The sequence below is a fragment of the Malus domestica genome, chromosome 05 (assembly GCF_042453785.1).
Source record: "Malus domestica chromosome 05, GDT2T_hap1".
NCBI classification, from domain to species: domain Eukaryota; kingdom Viridiplantae; phylum Streptophyta; class Magnoliopsida; order Rosales; family Rosaceae; genus Malus; species Malus domestica.
Window position 1 is genome coordinate 4564238 of NC_091665.1, and position 13324 is coordinate 4577561.

The 13324-nt window shown below is 35.3% G+C and overlaps 1 protein-coding gene and 1 long non-coding RNA gene across 8 annotated transcripts; one reads left to right on the forward strand and one right to left on the reverse strand.

Annotated features, from left to right (window-relative positions):
* The first annotated feature begins 1193 nt into the window (after nt 1–1193).
* LOC139196344 (uncharacterized) lies at nt 1194–6927 on the forward strand. Its single transcript, XM_070822136.1, has 5 exons — nt 1194–2014; nt 2632–2781; nt 3187–3282; nt 4417–4946; nt 5352–6927. The coding sequence occupies exons 1-5, from the start codon at nt 1252–1254 to the stop codon at nt 5985–5987; spliced, it is 2175 nt and encodes a 724-aa protein (XP_070678237.1). The 5' UTR covers nt 1194–1251; the 3' UTR covers nt 5988–6927.
* On the reverse strand, nt 4492–12194 carry LOC103402139 (uncharacterized). Of its 7 annotated transcripts, none has more exons than XR_011581164.1 (9): nt 11921–12194; nt 11518–11572; nt 11364–11398; nt 9644–9745; nt 9458–9495; nt 9052–9182; nt 8803–8915; nt 5338–5961; nt 4492–4908 (listed from the first exon to the last, which is right to left on the reverse strand). It is a non-coding gene; the product is annotated as an uncharacterized lncRNA (long non-coding RNA). The 7 variants fall into 7 exon arrangements; XR_001785916.3 differs by lacking the exons at nt 4492–4908; nt 5338–5961 and adding exons at nt 6724–7122; nt 7210–7273; XR_011581168.1 differs by lacking the exon at nt 5338–5961 and having other exon boundaries at nt 4777–4908.
* Nucleotides 12195–13324: the final 1130 nt, after the last annotated feature.

The following is a 13324-nucleotide window of genomic DNA, read 5'->3' on the forward strand; positions in this document are numbered from 1 at the left end:
GTTTCTGATTGAAACTGATTTCAAAGAAATCTGGGCAGCAACGACACAGGTCGCTCGCTGTTCGTTTCGAATTCAGAGAGGAGTTGCAATGACAACAGTCGCTTGCTAATCTATAGTCAACAACGACGATAGTCGCTTGCTGGTCAACGGCGCACCAAACATAGCTGAGCTGCGGCAATGCTATCGCGCACAGCTAAGTTTTTTCCTATTTTTACGACATGGCTTTGGTGCCAAGAAGAGAATGCTTTTGGAATTGTGTATTATATGTCTATTCATCTCTCAAGGAGGAATTCATAAGATGATACAATCATATCAATAAGGAAAGAACTAATTTACATGAAATCATGCTAAATTAAGAATCCCAGGAATATACAAAACGTCAACAAAATTAACCTTGATTAATTACTTTTTCACTCAATTAAGATTTCCTCCCGCAACCTTAGACTCGGACACACTGAAAAGTCTCTCGTAGCTAACACTAAACGCTAGAATATCATCCTCCCCTAAAAAATAGGGGTAATGCTAGGGAGACCAAATTTCTAAACCAAATTTTGTAAACCAAATGATGTAGATGGTGATGATTGGATTATTACTTAAGTTTTGATTACCATGCTTATTTCCTATTAGTAACACATTATTTAGTTTGCAAATTTAGTTAAATTTTTTTGTCAACCTGCTAAAAAAAGCAAGAACTAAAAGAAAAAGAAACGAAGCAAGCGAAGATTTTTGTCACCTTTCAACTTCTCAAGGAAACAAAACAAAGCTAGCTATGTTTTTTTCTTACTTTTCTTCACTTCTAATCTTCTTTTTGGGTTTGAATCATAATTACTTATCTTCTTTCTCTGCGATACCAGCCTTCAAAACCGAAACCATGAGGATCAATGCTAACACACTTTACCATAAGGCTGGGAAGAAACAGCTGGTAACTTTGAATCTTTTCAAAACTCTCATTTTGCAGCTTTTGGCATTATATAGTTTGAAAGCATCTAATTCTTTGATGAAAATTGCATATTTAATAATCGTAGAGAACTTTGCAGTTCTTTAACTTTGTTTCTTGATTAAGCAACGTCTGAAATTATATAGTTTGAAAGCATCTAATTCTTTGATGAAAATTGCATATTTAATAATTGTACTTTGCAGTTGTTCTTTAACTTTGTTACTTGATTAAGCAACGTACCTATGTGCAGCTTACCATCTAGCTAGCCTGATGGTGAAGATTGTACAGAAAAAAGGCCAGAATATGGACTATCAATGAAGCAAATGAGTCACATGCAGTACTATCACTTTGTAAACTGTACGAGAGAGAGAGAGAGAGAGAGAAAGAGAGAGATAAAAGAGAGAGAGATGGAAGAGAGAGAGATGGAGAGGTTGAAGAAACAGAGAGAAAATGATGAGAAAATAGATGATGAGGAAATAGAAAGAAAGGGAAAGGCACTGAGTCGAACAGAAAGGCCATATCAATGGGCCATGTACGACAACTGGGAATGCCTGAAACAATACTATAAGGGAAAATGGGAAGAGGTACTCAGTCCATTGACAACGAACGATGACACTGTACTTCACGTCGTAGCCTTTGCCGGGCGGAGTGACGTGCTTGAATTCTTGATTTCACTTGTGACGACTGCGACCAACGACAACCCTCGGAATTTACGGAATGCCTTGGTGCTGGAGAATAGCCACGGGAGCACCATCCTCCACGAGGTGGCAGCGTCGGGAAACCTGAAAGCCGCAATGCTGTTGGTAAGCCACGATGACCACAATAGGAGAGAGCTAATTGCTAGACGGGATGCTGACCAAGACAATGAGTATGAGCCGGATGTTGATGCTAGCTCTACACGTATTGTAGAGATTAAGAACAAGTTAGGAGAAACGCCGTTCTACAGGGCAGCTTCTTACGGTCACACAAAGTTGTTCGACTATTTCAACATACAAGATGTAAATATAGAGCGCCACTTAACCAGATGCGTTGATCGCATGTCTGTTCTTCATATCGCTGTCATTAACCAACATTTTGGTCTCTCTCTCAACATTCAAAATAGCATTATTCATCGAAGTTAGACAATAATTAATATATATAGTTGGGCTTGTTTATATTGGGGGGGCTCCTCCAAGGCGTATGTTATTTTGAGTTTGCGCAAGTGTGTCATTTTTTTGTACTTTTGAAAAATGCCCATCTTCCCTTTTAGTAATAAGGCAACCTGAGTTTGATACCTATAACATTATAGCCACACTAGTATGAGTTCAATATATTATTCTCACAGTCAAATTTTCTCATCCATTGTAAGAGTATGATTCTATATGAATCCAATATAGTGGTATGGCACTCACTTTTTCCGGCCCACTGTGGAAGGCCTAAGAAAACTGTAAAATCCAAAATGAAATTACCTCACGCACAGGAGGGTAGTTTTTTACGTATTTATTTTTATTTTTATTGAAAAAACATGTAAATACAATTTTTTAATAAAAGAATAAAATATTAAATAACCAATTGACACACGGGTAGATGTGTGGCAAGAGGCTATCATAATATTTACTTCCGTAAAAATCAGCTAATTTGCGAGAATAAGTCTTTTAGTTGTTTGATTAACATTCTTTCTTCTGTTCTGTTTCCACTTTTCATATATAATGCAGAAACTGCTGTTTGGTTACTGAAAAAGTACCCATGTCTTGCAAAAAGAAGGGAAGACAATGGTTTCACAAGCCTTCAATTGCTAGCCCAGATGCCATCTGCCTTCCAAGTTTACTATCGCAAAAGCTTATGGAAGATGCTTATTCATAAATGTACGTGTCTATACTATTATTTAAGAGAAGAGGAATTGTATACCACATCGAAATAAACTCCCAACTATGTCCCCCGCTTTCATTAAATACAATAATGTGTATAGTAAATAACAATATTAAAAACATAAAAAAAATAAAAACTCCATTTCTCTCTAATCTCTTTTTATGTTCTCCGTAGCTTCATTCCACATGCATATATAACATAGGACTTTAATCTAGCAGCTAGTATGTAATGATGTGTTCATGATATTCGGATTAAACAATTCACAACACTTTAACTATACTAATTACCTGTACTCTAGTAAAAACAGTTGTTTTACTCCTGCTAATGGAGTGCAAGAATAGAATTTAGGATGAGATCATATTTCTGCTTCCCTTTCTATCTTAATTACATATATTATTCAGGCATCTCTGAAGATGATAATGTTGATGGGGACGGTGATATAGAGAGCAGATGGATTCCACAGCTTCCCACAGCTTGCTTGTCGAAGACGCTCTCAAGTAAATAAATCTCAAACCTCGAATATAATAAATCGAACGTAATATATTATTGTCTTTTGTTGTTTTGCTCCTATGAATTGTATGCTTTGTTCAATTCTTAATTATATGGACTAAATGATGAACATGTAAGAATAAATCTGACCTTTACAAATCAAAGAAGATGAAGTTATAGTCGACTTCAATAGTAAGTTTCTTCTCTCTGCTAGATACACACTACTCAATCAAACAATGTCTTTGGTCCAATATAATGAGGGTATTTTTCTGTGAGAGCAGTTACTACTATTTATATTGACAAATAATATATCCCTGCAATTCTCCTAAACCAAGATTGCCTCCCATTTTTTGATACAAGTGAGTAATTTAGGATCAATTCCTAGTTTTAATCCTTTATTAACTAGGACAGTCAATTCCAATAAGTCTTTTCTAAACTAATTTAAACTAAAACGACTGACCAGTATACACCTACACTTATGCTCATATTCTAATAGAACATGTTCATATGTGTTCATACCTCTCCAATCATACTCCCTATTTTGATTATAAACTAATTTAAACATAGTAGTAATTAATGCTAGAGTCATTAGGAGCTTCTTTTTCCCTTCCCAGATTTAAGAGCTACTAGAGGATTGAATATGAATTTTTTTTAACTATCGCTAAATTTTAGCAAGGAACTCATTGGAGAATCTCTAGTTAGAAAGCGTTACTAGCCCTTTACTAATCATTTATTTTTAGAGTTTTTAGTTTTCATTGTATTAGAAATAGATGAGACCTATATAGAAATGTGGGAAATAGAATAGTGAAGGAAGGATGGGAAGAGATGTAGAAAATGGATAACGAAGACACAAAAAATGAAAACTAAAGACCAAAAATTATTAGGGTACCATCTCATGTGGCAAGTGATGCATGTAATGAGAGAAATTCATTAATTAACATGACATGTACACACCACTTGTCACATTGAATGACACGCAAATGTGATACAAAAATGGGATCTTCTTTCAAAAATTATTTTAAGTTCTTTTCACTTAAGCCTTTGTTTTTTCGGTAAACTACTTAAGCCTATCATGATGGTGAAAACTAAGTTAATTATATTGTTAATTTTAATCCTATATATGCATGATCAATCATACACAGGATGGCCTCGAGTGTTTTCGATCGTGAAGCAAATAAAAAATGAAAAATCACTATCGGAGCTCACTCATCTGCTCGTAGAGAAAGATTATTCGTGGGTAGAAAGTAAGAAAACAGAGAAAGACAAGACAGTTTCATTGGTGTCCTTACAGAAAGATAGAGCTGCTATTGGTGGTGATGGAAGAGAAACAAAAAAATATACTATTTATAACTACACCCCACTGCTTATAGCAACTAGCACCGGAATATTACCTCTCGTGAAAAAGATGTTTGAGGTACATCCTCAGGCGGCTGAGGCGCACGATATCGGCAATCAACAAAACATTTTGCATATGTCGATTAAGCACCGTCAGTTGCAGATATTTAGGCTTGTGAAGAGAAGCAGATCAATAACGTCGAGGTTATCTTCGAGGATTGACAGTGATGGAAATACCATATTGCATCGAGCTGCAGATATGACATATTACTCTCCAGACACTCAAAGTGTAAGTGGTCCTGCATTGCAATTACAAGAAGAATTACGTTGGATGGTGGTGAGTGACTCTGGCCCTAGTTATATTCTCTTTCACGGTTTTTTATACAATTGATATTTTAACATTAAATTCATCGACATATAAACTACAGAATGAGAAATTCGAACTTGGAGAAACATTCTCTCAGTTTGAATAAACTATTATTCATCTTGGGTAAACATAGTTTAATTTGAATTATCAAAATTATGGGAAATTACATAATTTTGTTGTAAATAATTAATTGAATATATTCTACAGTTAATATCAGCCACCTAAAATCTAATGAGTCTTCCCATAAAAAATTAAAAGTAAAAAAAATAATAATGAGCCTTCCTTTTATTCATATTGGAAACAAAAATATGCTAGACTAAGAATTGAAATGGTTAATTCATACATTAATAGTTAGTTTTACCAATTTGTTGGTAGCGCGTGAGAAAGATAATGCCTCCTCATTACATGATGCACCGCAACAACATGGGTATGACAGCGGAGGAGCTCTTCAATACTGAGCATGCAAAGCTTCTTCATTCGGCACAAACATGGATAAGAGGCACTGCTCAGTCATGCTCGGCCGTGGCAGCTCTAGTGGCCACTGTGGTCTTTGCAGCCGCCTACACTGCTCCCGGGGGTTACAGTTCAGGCGGTGCTCCTGTTCTTCGACATTCTCCCTTCTTCACTACCTTTATCATCACAGATGTTGTCTCGCTCATCAGCTCATTGTCTTCTCTCGTCACGTTTCTCTCGATCTTGACATCTCCGTTTGAGTACAAAAACTTCCATCAATCTCTTCCGCTCAGGCTGCATTTAGGATTTGCCTTTCTTTTCTTCTCGCTAGTGACGACCATGCTCGTGTTCACCGCTACAGCTGTGCTCTTGATTCATCTCGATGAGGAATTGACAAGGTCTCTCCTTTATGTTGCTGCCTTTCTTCCTGTGTCTGTATTTGGGCTCATACAGCTTCCTTTGTATGCGGGATTTTCTCATGCCCTGATATTTCTATTTAAAAAAGTTAAGAAGTTTATAATTTCGTTTTTCCCTGTAAAGGAAATCCTCAATCAGTAAGGGTATTATTGAATGTTGATTTGTGTGTTGCAAGTCCAAACCAAAATAAATACCAATAATTACAAATTGGTGAGATAATGGACGATTGACTTCACAGCTTTTTTTATATTTTTAGCTAAGCATTTTTTTACCATTTAAATATCTATGTAGCAGATATCTTTGATTTTGGGAGCTATTATTTATTTATTTATTTATTGAAATGTATTCAACAACAAGAATTGTAATCTTTATTCAATAATCAGTGTGTGTTGTTTTCTCAAATAGTTGTTACTCCCTTTATTTCATTGTTCAAGTTTTCTGAGAGTGTTAATGAGAGGTGTGAAATATAGCTTGTAAATTATCGCCTATATTTTTTTTAACAAACGATCTACACTAAAGGGATGAGAGAATCTCACAATAACTAGCAAGAATATGGTTCAAATTCACCTTTGGCAAAAATCGAACCTAATACCTGTTGGAATTTAGGATTATTTTGTTATTTGAATTTGGGCTTAGCCCGTTAGTATTAGGGTTTCGTTTTCTTGCTTATTAGGGTTAGGTTAGTTCTCTATATATATGATGTTTTGTAGCTCGTAGAATATCAACTTAGTCACAATGTAACCTTCTAGGATTTTGTAGCCGTTCCGGCATTCTCGTTAGTTTAATAATATTCCTATTATTTTGTAGTCTTGTTCGTTGCGCCCTCTGATATTCAACTTGGTATCAGAGCAGGTTAAATCCTTCGAGAATTAATCTGTTTTGGGGTTGATATCGATTTGTTTGTTTGTTCAGTATCAGTTTTGTTTTAATTAGGGTTTTGTTGTTTGTAAACAAAGGAAAAAAGTTGAATCTGTTTGCCTGGGATTTGGGAGGCACGCCGCGCCGTTCGTTATCTGCCAGAACCCAAACCTGCATCGAAGCAACCGATTGCATCCATCCCGCATACCTGAAAACCCCAGCACTGAAGGAACCTACAACCTAGATCCCAACCCGCCGATCTAACTGATCCACCACACCACTGCTACACCTATGTCTTGCACCACTGATGTACCTGCTGCCATCCCTGACTCCAGATGCTTCGCTCCCTAACCTGTTGCTGCACATCTGCCACTATGCCGACCAAGCCCACCTGATCATATTTGTTGAACCCATCAACCTGCATCAAACCCGCCATCACGCCCACCATAAAACAAAACAAAAAAGGAAAAAAAAAAGAAAAAAAGATACAAAAAATGGAGCTTGCCTTGTCGTGTCCGCCTAACAAAGCTTGTCTTGTCTTGTCTGCCTAACGGAGCTTGCATCCGCATCTGCTTGTTGGCAAACTCATGGCGTGAGTTTGACGAGCGATGTTGGAGTTTAGGATTATTTTATTATTTGAATTTGGGCTTAGCCTGTTAGTATTAGAGTTTCGTTTTCTTGCTTATTAGGGTTATGTTAGTTCTCTATATATATGATGCTTTGTAGCTCGTAGATTATCAAGTTAGTCACAATGTAGCTTTCTAGGGTTTTGTAACCGTTCTGGCATTCTCGTTAGTTTAATAATATTCCTATTATTTTGTAGTCTTGTTCGTTGCGCACTATGATATTCAACTTACCTCTCACGTAAAAGTGAAGATGAATACCACTAAACCGTAATACTAAGTGGCAAATTTATCACCTATATTAATTTGATAATAGTTGATAGACCAAAAGTGGTCACTGAGCCAGTGCTCATCAAAGAATGTTAAAGAGCAGGACACCCCAAGGAGCGAGGAGCGGATAGAAACCAATAATGCATATCTAAGGGACTATTTGATAACCATTTCGTTTTTTATTTTTGGGTTTTCATTTTTCACTTTTTTGAAAAATCAAGAAAGTAGTTTTGGTTCTTGTTTGGTAACTACTTTCAGTTTTCACTTTTTTGAAAAATCAAGAAAGTAGTTTTCATTTTTGAAAAATCAAGAAAGTAGTTTTGGTTCTTGTAACTACTTTTAGTTTCCAAAAAAAATGAAAACTGAAAACCAAAAAACGAAAAACTCAAGGCCAAATTTTGAAAAATCAAGAAAGTAGTATTTAGTTTTCATTTTGCTGAAAACTGAAAATGGTTATCAAACAAGATTTCAGTTTTTTTAAAAGTGAAGAAAAAAAACTGAATACAAAATGGTTATCAAATTGCTAGATTTTTTGAAAACTGAAAATAGTTATCAAACAAGATTTCAACTTTCAGTTTTTTAAAAAGGGAAAACAAAAACTGAAAACGATATGATTCTAAGAGTGTCAAGAGCATGCTCAAGTTCTTGAAGCCAAAGGAAGGAAGTTTGATGACAATGGCGAAAAGTGTGAGTTGGGGAGAGCTATATGGGTATCCACATGTCGACCCCAGTTAAGAGAATACCCCAGTTAAGAGAATTATACTCAATATTGGAAAAGCTCTATGCTATTATCATTCTGTTTCTACTTTTTAGTTCTTTCTTCTGTAATTAGAGAGAACTATAGAGGAGACTAGTAAGAGATGCCCGCGCAATGCTGCGGGATTGAAAACTGTATGAAATTTTGTGTATAGCACTATGTACATACAAAAATACTCGATCTATATGTACATACTATTTTACGTGCAAAAGATTTGGTAGATAATCCTATTTACATACAAAAGTGAATGCTTGAAGCATATGTATATAATATTTACATACCAAAGATTTACGAAATTGTCCTACCTACATACAAAAGATGGTCGAAAGATACTATGATAAAGAAATCTAGTGAACTATTTGAGTTTTAAGCGAATGGGATAAAGAGATCATGTTTAATAGGTCGTTAAAAATTCAAAAAGTAGAGAACAATGAAAGGGTATACATACTCTGTTTTGCAGCCATAAATATGGTTTCAGAAATGATTGGGGAATCTGATACATTTCTGGTTGGAGCCTTTGGAGTAAGAGTCGTGTCTGATATTTCCTTTGCTGCAACATCACTAATAAAAAGGTAAATAGAGGAAAATAAAAGTGTTATTAAATATTGAGTAGTGTGGAATTTCGAACAATGAAAAACTATGAACTTGATATCAACGTTTGTGAGACGAATAAATTTGAGATGAAGATAATACATACTGGATTTTGGGACACATAAAAATGATTCCGGAATTGCTTGGGGTTGCTTTGATTTTCGGAGAAATGATAGGGGCACCGTTGAAATTTGAGTCAAAAGCTGATACTTTTTCTATGAAGCTTTTGTGCCGTCACTGAGATGTAAAACAAAGGATAATTAAAGGTGAACATTGAAAATGCAGAGGTTAAAATTAAAGGCATTATATAAATGTAAAACACACTCGCATTTATACGTAAGCAATAATGCTAACATGACACTACAGATGTAAAATTTAAAATAAAAATAAAAAATCTTGTCAAAACCCACTTCCCTGTCAGGTCATAATTTTACAACCACCAAAAAATAACGGAAGGGCATGCCATGATCTCTAGAAAATGATAATCACTTTTTTTTTCTGAAATTGCTCACCTTCCTTAATCTTTTCTAAAGAAGCAATGATTCGCATCCTGTAACCAAATCAGAAAATAACATATGATTACCCAAAACCCATCTCAGGTAAACTAATCGCAAAAAAATTAAAAAACTCATGCATTCAAATTTCAAAGAGCAAACAAAATTAACAATAATAAAATTAAGAAGTGAAAGCTGACAGACCTTGAGATCGAATATGTCCTTCCTTTTGGGTCTCTTGTTCAATAATGCGTCAACACAGTGAATACAATCTTTTTACTTGCTCTCCCTGCATATCCTCGACAACTAAAAAACAGCAGAAGCACAACAACTACTGAGCATTAAACCTAAACCCAACTAAGGAGATCAGGTAATCTACTCAAACATACCAACTCAGTCCTTGGGCCGCTTCAACTTTGCAAATACACGACCTTCTGTCCTTGCATTTGACAATAATTTTCATGACTCATAGTTTTTAACTACCCATACCTATACCCAACTGTCAATTACCTAGTCAGTGCACCAAATTGTGAGGCTGTTCCAGGTTTTTGTTCTTGATACTTACAAAAATGTGAAACCTTATAAGTAAATTGAAAAATAAGGTATGATATTGTTGCTAGGTGAAGTGCTTGGCACATTTTTATATGCAAAATAATAATAATAATAATAACAGAATTCTGTATCATTGATGGAGCTATTAAGGTTCTTCACTTTAACATCTCGATTAAATAACAAAATGGCCGTTGATGAAATCATAAGATATTTATGTGAATGATGTGATGACTTAATGAGGGCTATCTTGTATAAAGGTCGTACCCAGTGCACAAGGCTCCCGCTTTACGCAGGGTCTGGGAGAGGTAAATGTCGGCTAGCCTTACCCCCATATATGGAGAGGCTGCTCCCAAGTCTCGAACCCGAGACCTACCGCTCATGGGCGAGGGCTATCTTGTATGTGTTAATATATTGAGAAAGAAGAAAGTTGAAAGTATAGTCAAATAGATTAAAACGTTTAACTTTTCGTGGCTGTAATTCTGTTTTTCAGTCATGTTGAATAACAGCTTCTTCTACATTTGGCTTCTCTGAATGTTTTAAGGTTGCAAGTTTCCCATTTGATGATCATAATTGCCCCCCCCAATCGAACTCATAGAATCTTTCTGTCGAAGTGCTCATTCATGGTTACAGGATGGCATCGAAAATGTTGTGGTGGTTCATTGCAAAGCTGGTATGGCAAGGACAGGAGTGACGATTGGTAGCCTTCTCTTATTTCCTAAGGTAAGATCAATAATCAGCACCTTAAGACCTGGGGTTGTATGGTGGAAATGTTGGTGCTTCTTCTGGCTTTATATTTCTTGCACTTATGACTATAACTTTTTCTTGTTTGTTTTTCCATGTATCTGCAGTTCTTCCCTACGGCTGAGGAGGCCATGAATTACTATAACCATATAAGGTGTATAGATGGAAAAACTCTGGTTGTCCCAAGTAAGATTGTGAGTCAGTTAAATTTTTGGATTTCCCGTTTAAGCTTGATGTTCCTTATCTATCTACATCATTGTGATTAACAATTTTTTCTATGATTTTCCCAGAGATACATCAAATGCTTTGAGCATATCTTAAAACACTTCAATGGAGAAACTCCTCCAGATCGGAGGTACACGTCTGATACACTTGTCCAAAATGTATCAGTCTGACCTTTCACTTATATATATATGTATCTAAGTGGTACATTGGTGTTGTAATGAGGACCTATTTACTCCTTAAGTTTAAAGCATAAATAAAACTAAACAAAATCAACCCCAAAAAACAACCAAATTCAACTTCATTATAAACTTAAACAAAACCAACTCCAAGGTGCAACCGAATTTAACTCCAATATAATAAAACTTAATACAAAAATCTAAAACCACCAGAAATTTAAATTGCTTACCTTGAGAGGGCTTCGGAAAACGACGGCGCTAAAGCCTGAAAACAAAAACCCAAAAATCCACGAATGTAACTCTTTAAAAAACAAAAAACAAAAAAAAACAAAAAAAACTTAATTCTACAACAAAACCCAAAAGCGAGCAACCAAAGTTTCTCACCTTAAGCATAAATGTCTTCCAAAGCTGCATACTAAAGTTCCAAAAAAATAGAAACCTGAAATTCAAAAGAACACCTGATTATACACCCACATGCAAAACCCGATGGCAAAAAAACAAAGAAAAAAAATCCAAAATCCAAAAACCAAAAACCAAAAATGAGAAGAGAAACAATTTCAACAAAAAGTCCATTTGTCAAGACCCACAACACAACTTAACTAAAACACTCACGGATTAAAAGTTTTTCCCCAAAAACCCCCATCTCTGTCATCAAACGAAAACTCCGAAAGCAAAAACCCATTTAAAATTGAACCCAAAAAAATTAAAAGCTTCTAACATTTGGGCAAGACAACCAAAAATGAAATCGAACTGCAATGCAAAACTCAAAAGCTTAGAAATCACTAACCTTAATACGTAAAAATTCTCTCAACAGACAGGCTGAAACAAAACGGTGAAAAAGACGAAATCGATCCAACGTACGGATGGCAGCCAAAAACAGAGAAGAACAGCCAACAATGATTGCAAAAATCAAAGATCGTGTCTCGCCGGAGATAATTTCGCGAAACGAAAAGGAAGAAATTGAGAGAAATCAGAGCGCACAACGACGACGAAGGAAAACCCAGTTGAGGAAAGCAGAAAATGGAGAACTGAAAGGTAAAGTGAAAGAGATGAATGGAAGGAGAGAAAGAAACGACACAGAACCCTTGGGATCAATGGGTAAAACCGGCAATTGACTGCACACATAAGGGCAAAGCTTAGAAAACCCGAGGGCATTACCGTACTTTTACTGTTCATGAACAATGAAAACAGTGCTGGGGGAACTGGGTTTTATTATATGTAGGATCACACGCTTTTAATAGAGGAGTTGTATTTTCGCTCTATAAGCGATTTGGGTTTACATCAAATTAGCTATAGCCGGGGGTTAAAAGGTTGTGAATATCAAGAAATTTTTTAGTACGTGACAAACACAATTCAGTATATTAAGTGTTATAATACAATTTGTTAGGATTGTTTTTAAAGTTTTTAACCAATTCTATTATTAAAGCATCTCCAAAAAAACGTTAAATATTGAACACCAAATTTGAATGTGATGATCTACGTGGCAGTTTGACATCATGTTAAAATTGAATTGCCAACCAATGTGTCTAATATATTACTTTTATTTTAAGATTACTTTTTCAAATCATAATAAATATTAAAAGAAATATAAAATATCTACACGTATACCAAGTATTCAATGCAAGGCTGGTCCAAAAGTTAAAAGAAAAAAACGAAATAATAATAATAATTATTATTTGGCATATGCATTTTGGAGGCGGCACTTTTGACGCCTCCCACCAAGCCTTCAATCCACGGGTTGGAATGAAATGAGATACCATTTTTTACCATTACATGTCTACTTGGCAATTTAAAGCATTGGTTGGAGATGCTCTTGTATTTGGTTTATCGAGTCATATTCTTGATACACTGAAAAATCTCTTGTGACCAACACTAAAGGCTAAAATATCATCCGCCCCTAAAAATAATAGGAGTCATCAGAAAAAGCAAGAATTAAAAGAAAGAGAAACGATGAGGATCAATGCTAACACACTTTACAATAAAGCTGGTAAGAACACAGATGGTAACTTTAGATCTTTTCAAAACTCTTTTTTTTCAGCTTTTGACATTATAGAATTTGATGCATCTAATTCTTTGATGCAAATTGCATATATAATTCTCTTAGAAAACTTTGCAGTTATTCTTTAACTTTGTTTCTTGATTAAGCAATGTACTATGTGCAGCTTACCATCTAGCTAGCTTGATGGTGAAT

Excerpts from the sequence above, each read along its gene's own strand:
- LOC139196344 (XM_070822136.1), top strand. The coding sequence starts at position 1,252 with ATGAAGCAAATGAGTCACATGCAGTACTATCACTTTGTAAACTGTACG. Across the intron at positions 3,283-4,416 it reads CTTGTCGAAGACGCTCTCAA|GATGGCCTCGAGTGTTTTCG; the intron begins GTAAATAAATCT and ends AATCATACACAG. Across the intron at positions 4,947-5,351 it reads AAGAATTACGTTGGATGGTG|CGCGTGAGAAAGATAATGCC; the intron begins GTGAGTGACTCT and ends ATTTGTTGGTAG.